At 41.3% G+C, this 15,047-nt stretch overlaps 1 protein-coding gene across 1 annotated transcript; it reads right to left on the bottom strand.

Moving 5' to 3' along the window:
* Positions 1-742: 742 nt before the first annotated feature.
* On the bottom strand, positions 743-13,635 carry urb1 (URB1 ribosome biogenesis homolog). Its single transcript, XM_074679789.1, has 39 exons — positions 13,359-13,635; positions 13,129-13,268; positions 12,893-13,044; positions 12,675-12,804; positions 12,497-12,593; positions 12,331-12,416; positions 12,119-12,244; positions 11,881-12,011; positions 11,605-11,800; positions 11,382-11,519; positions 11,099-11,272; positions 10,881-11,013; positions 10,648-10,770; positions 10,408-10,520; positions 10,177-10,299; positions 9,674-9,790; positions 9,407-9,545; positions 9,169-9,327; positions 8,776-8,975; positions 8,465-8,683; positions 8,189-8,374; positions 7,265-8,102; positions 6,969-7,173; positions 6,689-6,875; positions 6,552-6,610; positions 6,276-6,463; positions 6,076-6,186; positions 5,933-5,996; positions 5,680-5,848; positions 4,485-4,587; positions 4,237-4,397; positions 4,025-4,136; positions 3,751-3,857; positions 3,371-3,514; positions 3,158-3,267; positions 2,666-2,872; positions 2,308-2,549; positions 1,455-2,033; positions 743-1,022 (listed from the first exon to the last, which is right to left on the bottom strand). Exons 1-39 carry the CDS (start codon positions 13,483-13,485, stop codon positions 835-837), a joined length of 6,783 nt encoding a protein of 2,260 aa, XP_074535890.1. The 5' UTR covers positions 13,486-13,635; the 3' UTR covers positions 743-834.
* Positions 13,636-15,047: the final 1,412 nt, after the last annotated feature.

Below are 15,047 nucleotides of genomic sequence, written 5' to 3'. Positions count from 1 at the left end.
TGATTGTGGACCAGGACAAACTGACATACAATAAATGTAAGTCTTAACACATTATTATCATTATTATTTTCAGTAATAATAATAATTGAAATGAAAATTATAGTTTTTCTATTTATTTATTTTTTGTTTCAGACTCAATTGTTATAATATTTTGGATCATACTGGCTGCTTTTGTGGGTTTCCTCTTTCTCAGTTTGAATTTGATGTCTTGCAGTGGAAACTTGTCAAGGTAATAGTCTGTTTTACATTTGGAATTGGGTATAAAGAAATTTCTTTACTGAAATAATTGATACAGTAACTATTATGTACATGCAAAAATATACTCTTGCCAAAAATAACTGTTAATTTTTTTTTCTTTGTAACTTTCAACTTGTTTTTGTAGGAGTCAGAGATCAAAAAGCATACAAAGCTCCAGAACATCAACTGTCTGAGGGAAGTCTGAACGACAGCACTTTGACACATGTGAGCCAAGATTGTTTAAAATGTTTGGTGAAGAAAATTTAAAGATTCAAATGATACTGTTGTATTTTATAGTGTAACACTGTTTTGTAAATGATATTGATCAATTGAGTACTCAGTGTCCAAAACAGCTTGTGTTGAAAATCCCTGGTTTCCACAAACACCTACAAACCCCTTTCTTCTTCTTTTAAGTAGTGTAGAAACCATATGCTCAAAAGACATCAACACATTCTTCAACAGATTTGTAAATCAAAATTTAATAACAGAGGTTACAAAAAAAATCCTTTGGTTGCTTCAAACAAAGCAGTGAATTGAGTAACTACAAGTTAAACTTGTAATCAATAAGTCTAAAAAAGTATTGTTCACAGGTTTTATCTAACTCTTCAAGGTAATGTCATTACAGATGGCTCTGATGGCTGTCTGAGGCACTGAAGATTTGGATCCTTTCTGTTTCTTGTGCTTGGCTCGGGTGACCAAACTGACATGAGACAGGAACAGGTCTGCTGATGTGGCTCCACTCCACAGCTCATGGATGTAAAGGGACAACAAACACAGGCCTGCTTCTGAAAAAGAGGAAACAACAGGCTTAAATCGATGACACTCCACTCAGTCGTTTTTTGACTTATCTCTGGATACTTTGTTTGCTTTCTTTATCAGAGAGATTTTAATTTACGTCAGCAGTGAAAGCATCTTTTTTCAGGTGTATGCATATTCCAAATTCTGCATGGTGAGTGCTACAGAGTGAGACTAAGTCCTTTCAGTGTTTCAAGACGAAATTAGTGAAATATTTCACAGTGAAAGCCCTGCCAAACAATTACTTTGTGCTTGATGAAATTGAGAATAAATTTTACAAATCTCAAGTGTTTTAGTTTTTCATTTGCCACTGCTTCTTCTTTTTTTTAAATGCTACAATAAAAGCTTCTATCTATGTTTGACACAATAAGTTGGAACGCACAGACTAAGGTGAGTGTGTCTACTAATGAGACATCTCTTACCACGTCTACACTCATCCTGTGAGGCCTCTGTTAGGCAGGCAGAGACAACTGTCTGGTGCAGCTCTGGAAGCTGGCCTTGGCTCTCCAGGAAGTGCATCATGATGTTGGTAAAAAGCTGGATGGTTTCTGCTCCTGCTGAAATGCTGGACTGACGTCGTGTTTCAAGGGCTTGATGGTAGAGTCGAAGAAGGTCTGCTTTCAGGCCAGGATCCAGTAACACAACATCCACTATTTCCTTGTGTTGAGCAACAGCCTTTTCAATCCAGTTCAGGAATGCTTTTGTTCTGTTTTCATCATAAGACTCCTCCACCAGGCACCTCAGGGACCACTTGGTGAGCAGGTGCGCTGTTTCAGCGGCCAGCCCACTGGGACCCAGTCTGACTCTTGGCTGAGCTGGCTGGGGTTCAGAAAGGGAAAACACAGGCTCCCAGTGAACAAAGATACTGCTGAGGTAAGATTTACACTCCGTCAGGAGACTCTCCTCTTGTTTTTCAGCCTCAAAGTCCTCTGCCAGATTCTCTTTCTGTGAGCGAGTTTTGGAAAAAGAGCCTTTGCCTCGACCTTTATCCTTTCCAATTCCTAAGAAGAAAACAAAACTGAACTTGAAGTGTGTCAAAGATGCACAAACAACAAACAGACATTGACGGAATGTGATTCATTGTAAATCAATGCTTATGTTTGGTTAGACATGAAAAAGTGAGGATATGACATAAGTATAAACAAAACGAATTATCCCTAAAAAGTATCAAAGAACTGCAATACATCTTCTTGCTGAAGGTTTAATAGTCATTATCTTTTTGTGTTTATGTTTTTTCCAACTCTCTTGGGGGAAAACGACTGTGGAAACACTCACCAAGCAACTCCTTCACTTTGTGCTTTTCAGATAAGGCTTGTATCTGAGTTAACAGTGCTGTTTTGCAGGACAGTGAAGCCCAGCAGTGAAGCAGAATGAGAGTTTCAATACTAGGGAGTGGCTGTGGATGCAGCGTAAGCCAATCAGCCTGTTTGTTTGCATCGAGAGCTGTGCCACGATGCTTCAGTATGGAGCTGAGAGTCTGCAGAAACAGCTTGAGCTGAGCGGCCTTCACGCGGAGCCTGAAGGGAGGAGAACAAACAAACACTGACACCCTTGACCACAGACAGTTAACATTTATCATGTCTGGTTACATTTTCACAGTAATGTCCAGTATTTGGCAGCAAAAAAGCTTTACCTGAGATGTCTGCTGACAGTTGATGCCACACAAAGGAATTCACTGATAAGTGGGAGTGGGAGATACTTGGCTGGGCGCTGAGGCTGCTCCTCTGATGTTGATGAAGTCTTTCCTGTCTCCGACTGCTTCTCCTTCTGCCCAAGGTTGGTAAACCACAGCACATGGAGGAGATCTATGATGGCACCCAACAGCTGCTGGTCTAGATTTCTAAAGGGAATATTAAACGCAGACTTTAATTGTATCTTAAAATCTATCATACCTTTTTTTTCTTTTTGATTTTATTTTGTTTTATTGTACCTTATTATTTTCTTATCTGCATTTTAATTGTTTTTTTTTTCTGTAAAGCACTTTGAATTGCCTTGCTGAAATGTACTATATGAATAAACTTGCCTTGCCTTTAAAAGATAAAATAAAACTGACTTAAAGGATTATTATAGCCATAGTCATTACAAAAATACAGAACTAGGTTTAGAACTTGAATCTTTAGCTTACTTTTTTTCAAGCATCTGTATCATCCATGTCAGGAGTCCACAGCTCTTTGTGAGGCTGTAAGCTGCTTTGGTGACTCGGGTCGCCTGGCATAACACCCTGATTATCTGTGCCTTTAAGAGGGAAAATAGAAAAGTTTATGGGGAAGTTTCAAAAGTTTAATCTTCAACCTAATCAGATATTTTAGTCAATATGTGTGATCCCTGTGGGGTGTACCTGCGAGCGTTCATCGCACAGGGGGCTGCTGCTGAAACCTAAAAGGGTCTGAAAGATGCCTTGTTGGTCACAAAGTTCAAAGCAGTGTTCGTCGCTCAGTCCCTCCTCCAGCACACCCAGGATCCACTCTCGTTCCAGTTTGTGCTGCAAGGACAACAGACACTCAGTCACGCTCATGAAGACAGATAACATCAGCCTCATAAACACAGAGCTGGTCCAAACAAACACATGAAGGTTAAATGTTGTTGATGGAAGAAGAGTTTATTTGGACAGCCGTTTATAACCTCGGGGTGAAATTCATCAATCAAGGTTAATCCATTTAGTTTGAGAAAAAAACAACAACAACATCAGTGATGTCAGCAGTTTATGTAACACCCTACCTCCAAGTCAAAACCGTAGAATAGTTTGAAGAACTCAGGGACTCTCCTGAAATCCAAGCTCTGGTGGGACAGAAGGAACCTGTTTAAAACCACATACATGTGGTCCTCTGTGAAAACAAGAGAAGAGGTCGAGCATTGTCAAGGTTAATATACCTGATTGTAAAAACAGCAATAACAAAATTAGATTTTCCTCTTGAATGAAAGCACTTTTACAAGTTTGAAAACTCAAACCTGCTCTGACAGATAAATTCATGAAAGCTTTGGGGTCACGCACCAGGTTTGAGCATCTGCTGAGCCACTTTGCTGATGTAAGTAGTCAGAACAAACGGCAGTCTTTGATTCTGCTTTCGAATCCCGTTCTTCACAATATCCATCAAGTATAACAGCTATGAGACAGAAAAAAAAGAAAAGAGGATCTTTGAATTCATGGAGGAGACTCTAACACATAAAACAAATAATAAATCCATTTCCCTCTTGACTGTTTACCTGTCTCTTCTCTCTGAAGCGAGCTCCCTCCAGGTGTTGGTAAAAGCAGCTCAGCACATGATATGCAGCTGCTCTCACTTTGGGATCATAGCTGCTTAGAGCCATCATTGTAAATCCCAGGGCATGGCTGGAAACAAACTTGAGGCAGTCAATCACACACTCTAAAAGAAAAAGAGGAGAAAATTTTAATCAGGCAAAAAATCGTACTAGTTGAAAAAAAAAACACAGCAACAGAGAAGCGTTCTCACCGGGACGAAGGATGGCACTAAACAGAGGGAGGAGAAAACAGGGATCATACAGGTTCTCCAGGTCCTTTATTGCACTGTTAGAGAACAGCAGCACTTTTTCATCCTTTAAAAAAAGAAACAAAAAAAGGGTTATTTCACTAATACTGCGTATCCCTTACTGATGGGGATATCTGAGACTCTACTGCAAAACTAACAGAGTTACAGCAAATTAAGGTTGAATTTTGATATTCAAGTCTCAAAAATCAGGATGCAGTGACTCTGAGCTCTAATCTGACCCCCTGAACATGCTCAAAAACTCACCAAAATTAGCACACACCTCACATGGGTCAAAAAATGTTATAAAATACCTACTTGCCCCCCCCAACATCCCATAATTTTCTCTCTAGCGCCACCTAGTCACTTTGAAAAACACAAAAATGGCTCTAACAGGCAGTCGGAATGTCGTAGAGAGATCAAACCAACATCAAAATGTTTCTTTCTTTGAGTTGCACAAATCACCCACTAGGTACGAAAGCCCTATCTCGCACAGGAAACCAGCAATTTGCCTTTCTACAAAAATTATATTCTCCGAATGCACAATTGCTATTGGCTTGAAATTTCGCTGACATGACAGAGTAGACCCTGCTTCACAAAAGTTCAGATGGAAGTTGTTATTTCAGACAGGGTTTTGGAATGACGACCCTTAAAGTCTGCGAACCCCAAAGAAGCCTGCTCAGCTCCCTCCATTTGAATGAATGGAAGTGGAGCCTCCAGCTCTACGCAAGCTGCCGCATTTGGGCTTCTAGGCCAAAAAGTAAAAATTGTACAGCTTTAAAAATGACATGGATGGGTTCCTGACAGAATTTCCTACAAAGACAACATACTTCTACTGCGATTTGGGTAAAATTGGGGTTTCTATGTGGAGTTATTTCCTAAACTTTTGTGAATTTCACTGTTCTCTCTGCAGCAGTTGCTGATGATGTCACTCACTGATTAGGAGTTCCGTGCAGCTGGTCATGTGACCGAGCAAGGGGAAATAATACATGGTATCAACTGTGATGTCTCTAAGAGTGTCAGAAAGGGATGAAACCTTGACAGTGGAGGTGAAACCGGCATGAGGGACCAGCGGCATCCCAAGGACCCATCCAACACTGCTTGCAGCTTCAATTCTTATTAAAATAGTGTCCTTGGAGGTAAATATGAAGTTAACTTTAACCTGTAGGATGATTCTGCGCTGCTGGGGAAAGTGTGCGATCGTCTGGAGCATCCTGTCAGGTTTCAGCAGAGCCAACAGGTCGTCTGAGCTCGCCTGCTTCCACAGAGAAGCTCCGAGGCTTTTCCTGGTCTTGTGGTGCTCCACAGCAGCTGGACCCCATAAGAAGGATCTGATGTCGGACACAAATAGTCAGCGTCAACAATTTCCAATGTGTATGAAGCATGCACAACATTTAAATGTGAATGTCACTTACTGAAATTTCACCAGACTGATGTTGTTTTTTTCATATTCAAGCAGAAGCAGTGACAGTTTCTGATCTGTAAACCAAAAAGAGATGTGAGAGAAGAAAAGTGGAAACATGAACACACAAATGCTCAAAAAGATGTTCAGCTTTACCTGAAGTACTCAGAGTGACTCCATATGCTCCAAGAAGTACAACAAAGTGGTTGATGTTACAAACCGAGGGACATTTCTTCACCAAGCACAAAAGTAAAGACACCAGTGCATCTGAAACGACAACAAAAACAATGTTTGTGTTCAGGGATAAAAGAAAAAACAGATGGAAAGGTTTCAGTTTTTTCCTTTTTGATGTTTACCTTTAACCTGACACCTGCATGGATCTTCATCAGGATTTAACATGGTGGGCAGGAACAAAGAATGGCTGCTGGTCATCATGTGGAGCATGGTTAAAGGTAGCAGATCCTTCTGGGCTTCACCTTCAACGTACATCACATCCAACAAGCTGCTCAGTGTGTTCAGAAAGTGCTGGTCTCTGTAGCGATATCTGAAGCAGGAGAGTTTGTTTTAGATCATCAAATGCAAACAAAACTATTTGATGTGATCATCTTAAAGTAAAATCTGGAAGATCTTACCTCAGACCGTTCTTGACAAAACTGTTCCACTCAGATGCAGTGATGTCTTCAGCTGATGTCTGCACAAAAACATAAATTATGACCCATCTGGAGTCAAAACAAACACTTTATGAGAATATTTGAGGAAATTAACTTACAAGTAGTCCAGGAAGTCTCTCCAGGATGCTCTGCTCCTTCTCTGTGAGGGAAGAGGTCTGATCTTTGGAGTGGATGTAAGCTGCAGTGAGACACTTTAAAGCAGCTCTGGTGACAAATTTCCTCCAGGAAACATTTTCCTCTGGGCTATCAGATAGTTTTTCAGTGATGACATCTACCAGCTGCCACCTGGGAGAAAAACAACAATATAAAGCTTGAAAAAAACAACAAAAACTTGTGCTATTGATGACTCAGTTATAAGATTTACAAGTTAATAAATACCTTTCAAAGCTGTCGACTTTTTGAAGTACGGTGGGTAGATTGCCGATTAAGTCTTTGGAGTGTTTGATGTTTGCAGAGAGTTTGATCAGACTGGCGAGCACTTCAGCTTGCAGGGCTCCAGAATCTTCAGCCAGCTCTCCCAGAATACACTGGGACAGTTTTGAGAATAGTGCCACGTTTAAGGCTTTCAAAACATCATTTTGAACTATAAAAGAAGAATAAAAAAAGGTAAACATAAAGTAGGAAGGAGAAATCCTGGAGCAATGAAACGATGGAGAACTTGTTTTAGTACGCACCATCCTTCGGCCTGGTAGGATCCTCTCCTCCTGCCATCTTTAGATAAGCACTGATCAGCGGAAGGAACATATCTGACTGATCTGAGAGTTTCTCTATGTTTGTTGCCTCGAGGCACCACATCTCAAAGCAGAGGCAGTGTGTGGAGCAGTTCTGCAGCAGCAGAGAGCTGATGGCCAGAGTATCAGAGCACGGCTGCTGGAGACAATGCAGCAGCACGTCTGTGTGGATGAGCTTGGCGCTGCCTGGTTCTCTGCTCAAAGTCTGCAGCAGGAAGGCCATCAGCGCAGGGCTGGAGCAGGACAGCAGCAGGGTGCCCAGGCCCTGGAGGTGTGCCTGAGACAGAAAGACGCAGTGGTCCTGGGAAGAGTTTGCATTTGACCTTGTGAGGATTTCCACTGCTGAGTGACCGTACACACTGAGCTCAGCTTGTGTCCTCTCATCGCTGGAGGAAATCAGACTGTCCTGGGGGAGAAGAAGCAGCTTGGACACCACCTCTTCCAGATTTCTAGAGTCCATGTAGCTGTGTAAAGACGACAAGGCCTGGAAAGGTCTGGATGGTTTCTTTGCAGGCTTGGAGCTCTTCTCCACAAGCTCCTTGAGCACAGCTTTCTCGACAGCCTGCAGGTAGCTGCTAATAAGATCCAGGCGATCCAGATCACAGAGAGTGGGAGCGCTAGCTTTCAGCAAGGCAAAGATGTTGTCATTGAGCTCAGCACACAGGTGTTTTAGCCTGACCGGGTTCAGAGAGTGGGGAGGCAGAGCAGCCAGCTCCAGAGCCAGAAACCACTGCTCCAAGCACGGATGCTTGAAGATGGAGCTCAGCGCGGAGAGAAGGATCTAAACACAGAGGGTGGATCGGTTATCACAAGAATATTAGATTTCAAAATTCATCCAATAAGTCATTATTAAATCTTTTCCCAAACCTGCTCTCTATTATCTTCTGCCATGGATGACTGGTTGATCTCCAGAAACAGATCTGATCCTTCTTGTGGTTTTTCCTCTGCTGTCTCTGAGTTTTTGGTCTCATGGAAGTGTCTCAGCTTGGACACTAAGCCCTGAAGTATTTCCATCAAGGTCTTCACAGCGGCAAGTCCTGAGTCTTTAGGCAACTGTTTCAGAAAGACGAGAAGATGTGTTGTAAAAACATGATGTATAAATTTACTTACTAATGATCTTTTTAATGTACTCCACGATCTTACTGTGTCAAGGTTTTCCACCGTGGATTTCATGTAGAGTAAAATCTGCTTTATGGCAACCGGAAACTCAGCTAAGAGCATGGTTTCCAGAGCATCTTCTGCATTTTTCTTGAAAGTATCCTCAAGCAAAGAGCTGGGTCCACCGCTATACCCAGCTTTCATCAGTTCAGTGAATGACATGGGGGTCAGTGTGTCCTTCGAATGGCTTTCAGAGGGCTTAAACTTTAAAAAAGAAAAAGAAAATAAATGTCATTTCACACAGAAGGGTATCCAAGGTACTGTTTAATTATCTCCTGGCTCTGCCCAAGACTGACCAGTTCCTCTCTGCTCTGCTGTGGCAGCCAGTTTGAGTAATACTGATGAAGATTAATGATAGATTGATGAGGAGCAGGTGCAAGTTCAGAAGCCACAAGCTCTTTGTCATACTGCAGCAGAGCCAGACAGAGGGGCAGCGGCTCCCTCTGACAGTGCAGCACGTCTGACAGCACAGCAGACAAGTACTCGTGTACCACCCCTGAGGAGAGAACAGATGGATCAGGCTGTTGGCAACATTAAAACACTGTTCATCTACCACTGAAATACTTCATTAGTCCTAAAAAACTCTCTTCAAGCATAAAGAACAGGCTTTCCAGGGTTTTCTAGGTTTTACAAGCCAAACTTTGGATGCTTAAGGTGAACAAACCCTATCTACATGAAAAGTGTTTTACCTTTGTCTGCTGGCAGTTTGTTTCGTGCCTCCAGAGCTGCAGGGACCACCGTACTGAAGGGGAAGGTCTGAATAATGAGGTCTTCACTCAGAGCTGGTCCAAACTGCTCCATCTCACCTTCATTTCCCTCCATTATGACATCCAGCATGTCCAAGACATCTGAAAGACAATCTCCAGGTTTAAGAAACGGTTTCACAAACTGTTTCACGGTTTTTAAAGCTGATTTTTAAATTCTTACCATCGATGTGTGAGATTGGGATACTGACAGCATCGCCCTCCTGGCTGCTCAGGTTGGCCTGCAGATAAGCCGCCTCCTGCACCAGGGTGGCAACTTTGTCTGTGTATGTGTGAGAGTTGCAAACCAGCTTCACCAACACCTTAAATAAGAGACCAGAAATTTAAAGACAATTACTTTCAAAGCATTATAATTTATTTATTTTTTTATCTAACAAGAACAGAGTAAGCACAGAAGGGAGTGGAGACATTTTTAGTGAGATGAGCTCACCCTTTCCAAGAATTGGATGACATTCTCCTGTTGGCTTGGCTCTACTCTGGCCAGCTGGTCGAGCCACAGCTCAAGCTCGGTGTAAGTGTACTCAAACACACCACTGTCCCTGAGCACCTGTGCAAAAGGTGGAAACCATGAATTTGCATACAGAGAAATGAAAGAAATGTACAAGAAGAGATGTAGGAACTACTTTTTCTGGACTCTTTTGATTTAACTGACTCAAGAAGTGTTTAACATGCACCAATACTTTGCCAATTTTAGTAGATTGTACATCTTTCAAACTGTGATTTGATTCCCCACAAATACAAGAAAATGTCCCTGTGCATATCTACAATATGAACGCAAGTTTTCCTTCTTTCAATTATTGCCTCAAAAACAATCCTATAACTCACATTTTCCAGGTCAAAAGATTGGAAGTTACTTCAAATCTTAAAATCTAAAGACCTATGTAGAGGCTGATACACTGTAAATGTTAAAATAAATGAACTAATGGTTCTTACTTTAAGAACCAGCATCCGCGTTGAGTTCCTCAGGTGACTGCTGCCGCTGCTGCTGACAAACATCTTCAGAAGCAAGTAAAGTACCGACTTCTCTCCAGATGATGACTCTGTATCTGCAACATCCTGAAAAAGAAAGCAAGAGCAGTTGTTACAAACAATCAAACAAAAAGGCACCTACAAGGAAGTACCGTCTAAACACCAATCATTAAAAATCTAGTGGCGTGACTTCACCTGTAAGCGAAACCAGGAGAACTTGCTGGCAGGCAGATCTAAAGCTAACTGCAGAATCTGATACTGCAAAACTGGAGGAACTTCTTCCCTCATTCCTTTCTCTGACACAATCCCTGCAGAAGTAAAAGAAAGACAGAAAGAAATGAGCTTTTCTTTTTGAAAAAAAAACACACGTGAATCTTTCTTAAGTCAAAGGACTTCTGTATTCTAACTCAACAATGAAATAAACAAAAGCTTCACCTTTTAGTAATTTGCTGAAGTCAAACTTGCTCTGGCTAACCAGATGTGGCACCACTTTCTGGTAAAGACAGATGACCTGGAGAATCAAAGCCTTCAGAAGGATTACCTCTGCCGTCTCAGCAACTGTATCATAAAAAACAAATAAAATGAACAATTTTTCAGGACATCCTGTTTGTTTGGTGAAGCTGCTTGAAAGTTAAAGTTTATCTGTAGCCTTCTGTCTTAGTTATTACCTGGGGATTCACTTTTATCAGCGGTCTGTTCAGCACTTCCTTCACTTTTTTTAGTTATTTCTTCACCATCTGTCTTCTCTTTCTTACTTAATGACTGCCACTTTGAGACAATGCTTGTCATATCAGGCAAAATCTGATGGGAGCATGAAGAGAAATGTATTATTCTGGAGGATCATTATCATAACTTGCGGGTATAAACAGCCTGATCCTGAGCTTACCTTGCTGAGTTTCTCCCTGTACTGCTGCACCAATTCATCCATCATGTCAGAAGTGTACACATCTGAGCTGTGCCCCTCAGACTTATTCAGAAGGTACTCCATGTCTTTGTTGGCTCGTTTCAAAAGGAAACTCATCACAGACAGAGTTGTGACCTGCACTGCTGTGTTGGCAAGCTGAAAAAGGTCACAGTAGATCGTATTTGACAAAGAATGGTACTTTTTCAGTGATTTGTGCTCCTGCAGCAGAATGAAAGAATATATTTTATGAAATACAGCCGCTCACATTGAGGCCTTGGGTGAAGAAGGTCTTGTTGCAAACAGGAGGCACAGCTATCACCATGATCATGGAGAGCAGGCGGGGGAGGGGGAGGACCTCACGAGTTTGAAAGACAGCAGATATCTGTGGCTGGGCCTCGTAGATCTAAGATTCACATTACATACCATTAATTTTAGATGAATAAGAGAAGAAACTGATTAAATACCTCAATTACACACAAAAACATCACCTTTTTCAGTAACTTCACATTGTCCTGCCAAGCACTTTTAAGGCGAGGGGTGTATGAATACTGAGTCTCCTGGAAGTATCTGGCCAATATGTCGGGACTCGCTTTCAACACATTCACCACCAGCTCTGCCACCAGCTCATCCTCTGTGGCCTGCTTTAGCCCCACCAAGAACTGTAGCAAGACAATGTTTCCAGCCCTGAAATGACATAAAACAAGTGATCAGACAGAGTTTCTAAAGGGGACACTTTCCCTTTAACACACAGACTTATCACTTACCTGCCAGCAGTGCCAAAGCTAGCATCATGAAAGCTGAGGCCATGCTTACGAGAGCAGCACAGGTCAAGAAGGAAACTGTGGACAAGTTCTCTGACGACATATATCCCAGCATGCTCAGAGTCTGCTTCCATCTTTAAAAGAATGTTAATACACAAAATTAAAGGTGAATTTTGTTTTGGAAAGCTCATTTGGATGACAGTTTTGTGTTTCGAGAAAAGTCAAAAGGAAAAAGACTCACTTTGTTGTCATCAGCTGTTGCGTCAACGATTCCATTCCACTTATACAAAGAGGCAATGTTTGCTAACACAACTGGTGTGAAGAAACGCACTTTCTGTGTTTTACTTATGGCTTTGTTTAGGACAACCTGCAGCAACACAAAAGACACCATATACAGACAATTGACTCCTAAATTGATTTAAAATTGAAATGTAAAAACTGGTGAGCACTTACTTTACTCTTCAGTGTGGTCAAAATGATATTGACAATAGACAGTCTGTCTTCCTTCACACCCGTGCTCAGGATCTCTGGCAGGAGCTCTGCCAAAACAAGCAAACTTTGAAATAACATACTGAAGAAAAAAAGTACAACATTTTATTTATGTGAAAGTTATCTCTACCTTTTATTTCCAACAGCTGTCCAATCGTTGGATTATCTCCTGACACTAAGAAGGACAGCACAAACTGGATGAAAGCCATGCGTACATCAGGCTTTCCCTGAAAGAGTCATACAGCACAATGTAAACAAACACATATTTAAAAAAATTGTGCTGGAAATGGTAAAGGGACATTTCACACCTTCTTGTCCTTTCTCTTTGCCAAACCAGACAGAACCCGGTTGATTTGAATGTGACTCAAGACCTCCCTGGCAGCTTCAGGACCCTGGGATACCAAGGCAGAGAGGAGGCTGAGGCACTGCCGGACAAACCTGTGGACAAGACAAAACCTGAGATTAGTTGGAAAATGTGAGGTGAGATCGGACATATGAGACAACTGTATTGAGATTATTTTAACACCTGTGGTTGTCTGAATGGAAAGATCCCTGGAGACGTTTCATGCAGTTAGAAACTGTCTTCTTCACAATAGCATTGCCAACCATGCTAAAGTGAGACAGGTCACTGGCTGTCCTCAGGAGGATCATCTCCAGGCACTCAAAAATCAGCATAATCTGTCCAGAGACAACATTCATCTTAGACCTTCAAACGGTTCAAGATCATGTGCACAAAATATTAAAACAGGTACTCTAGCTCACCTCATTCTCCGTCAGCTTTTCTGACTCCAGAAGTTTGAATACTTCTGCACACTCCATGGAGATTTTAATGTAGCCTTCAACCACATCATACAGACCAGGGCACGGCAGCTTCTTAGCGGTTGATATGAATGTCTCCAAGCCTGCGGGTACGAAATTAATAAACAGGTCAGTAATAGACTGCAGTATTCCTTCTGCAAAGTGTGTGACATACACTTTAACGCTACACTCACCCTTCCTGGCTGTAGTTGGGTCCTTTAGCAGAGCTTTAAACGCAGTCCCATTAAACTCCGGAACCTTTTCTTTCTTCGCCGGACTCTCTGACTCCACGGAGTCCTCACTGGGGCGCTTTTTACTCATTTTATTGAAATTAGTTCATAAACATCTATGACAGTGGTTAGCTTCTCTCTTTGCCACCACAGTTCTGTCACAGTTCCCCACGTTGTGGTGTAAACAGAAGAATGTCCGGCAAAAAATGCCAGCCGTTGGGAAACCTGTGGTCTAACTTTAGTTCCGCGTTGTAGTTTAGCGTCCGCTCACTCTACACAGGTTATTGCAATGAGACAACAAAAAAAAGCAACAGAAACCTCTTAACACGCCGGGTTTTCTAATAATTTTGGCCACAAATGTACACTCATACAATCATAAACATAAAATTGCCTTGTAAGCTGTTTGAACGGCCTAGAAAAGTTAGCAAGAAAAGTGCCTACAGTCAGCAGCCGATCAAAAAAAGAGCTGTATGAAGAGGTGAGTGCATTTAACTCATATTTATTTAATACTATTTAGTGTATAAAATACCTTTGTTTCCCCGTGAAACTGTTCATGCAACTTCTGATAAATTATGCAAGTAGGCCTACTGCATCTGTTTGCTCACAACTAGGATCCAAATCCTCATGATAGACCTGAGTAAAGGGGAAAAGACACCAGGCTAGGCCCTGGAGGCTCCTATAACATAAAGCTGTTCCCTAAAACAGCTTTTTTTCATTATACGTTTATTAATTTATTCTCATTGCAATATGACTTCTCATAAGCAAAGCACTGTTTTCTCTGAATTTAAGGTAAACACTGGTATATTTATGGCTAAACCTGTTTGACCTGAGGAGTCACTATTTTTTGTCTTTTCTTTTCTTCTCTTTTTTTCCTGTAAGCAGTGAGCTGTAAAAACTGAAATCTTTGTGTTTTTCTCCTCCCCAAATCAATTTGACCTTCTTGTGACATACTCACAAGATTTAACTGTTAGCAGGATGAGTTAGGATTATTCTACAGTTAGCATTTACCCTTAAAAACTGTATCTTTCTCCTTAATAGCTGAGTAGATCTTCCTGTCTTATGCGTCTTATCAAGCTAGAATATGATGTTGCCCTTTTTAAAAATTTTGTTTGTTCTGACGGACCAGTTGACCAACCATATAATAACAGACTCTGTTTTATTTTCATGAATTTGTGCTCTTTGGGCTGATTTGCAAATATGTCCAGATGCTGTTTTTAATTTTATACACTCCAGTTTTTGGCATGTCTTGTTTTAGCCTCTCTCCGTTACAGCATTATTTTGGGTTAACACACATTTTGCTGAGCCCATGTAGACATAGCTGTGGTTCGGCCCTGTAGCCTATTTGGAGAGAGTGTGGTTTACAACAGGAGTGTAGCCTCTTCTCAGTTATTCCCTCAACAAACATTTGCAGGCACTTCTTACTGCATTTCAAAGCTGATGTCAAAATTATAAGGGCTATGCAGTTCTGTAAAGCTACTGAGACTGAAATATAAAAAGATATTTTTAGATTGGGGGTGAGCATACATTTTCACCATGACGGTTTGTTTTGGTACATAATAACTACTTCATTTAATCACCTTAAATTGTTGGGAAAAGAAGTTTATTTGGAAAATAAACTCAATCTGAAATCTGTATTTAGCTCTGCTGCATTTC

Source organism: Halichoeres trimaculatus, unplaced genomic scaffold, assembly GCF_033239565.1.
Source record: "Halichoeres trimaculatus isolate MK-OKI-2021-1 unplaced genomic scaffold, fHalTri1.1 fHalTri1_scaffold_9, whole genome shotgun sequence".
Taxonomy (NCBI): Eukaryota; Metazoa; Chordata; class Actinopteri; order Labriformes; family Labridae; genus Halichoeres; species Halichoeres trimaculatus.
The sequence above is the reverse complement of the archived record's forward strand: the minus strand, read 5'-3'. Positions and strand labels throughout refer to the sequence as shown.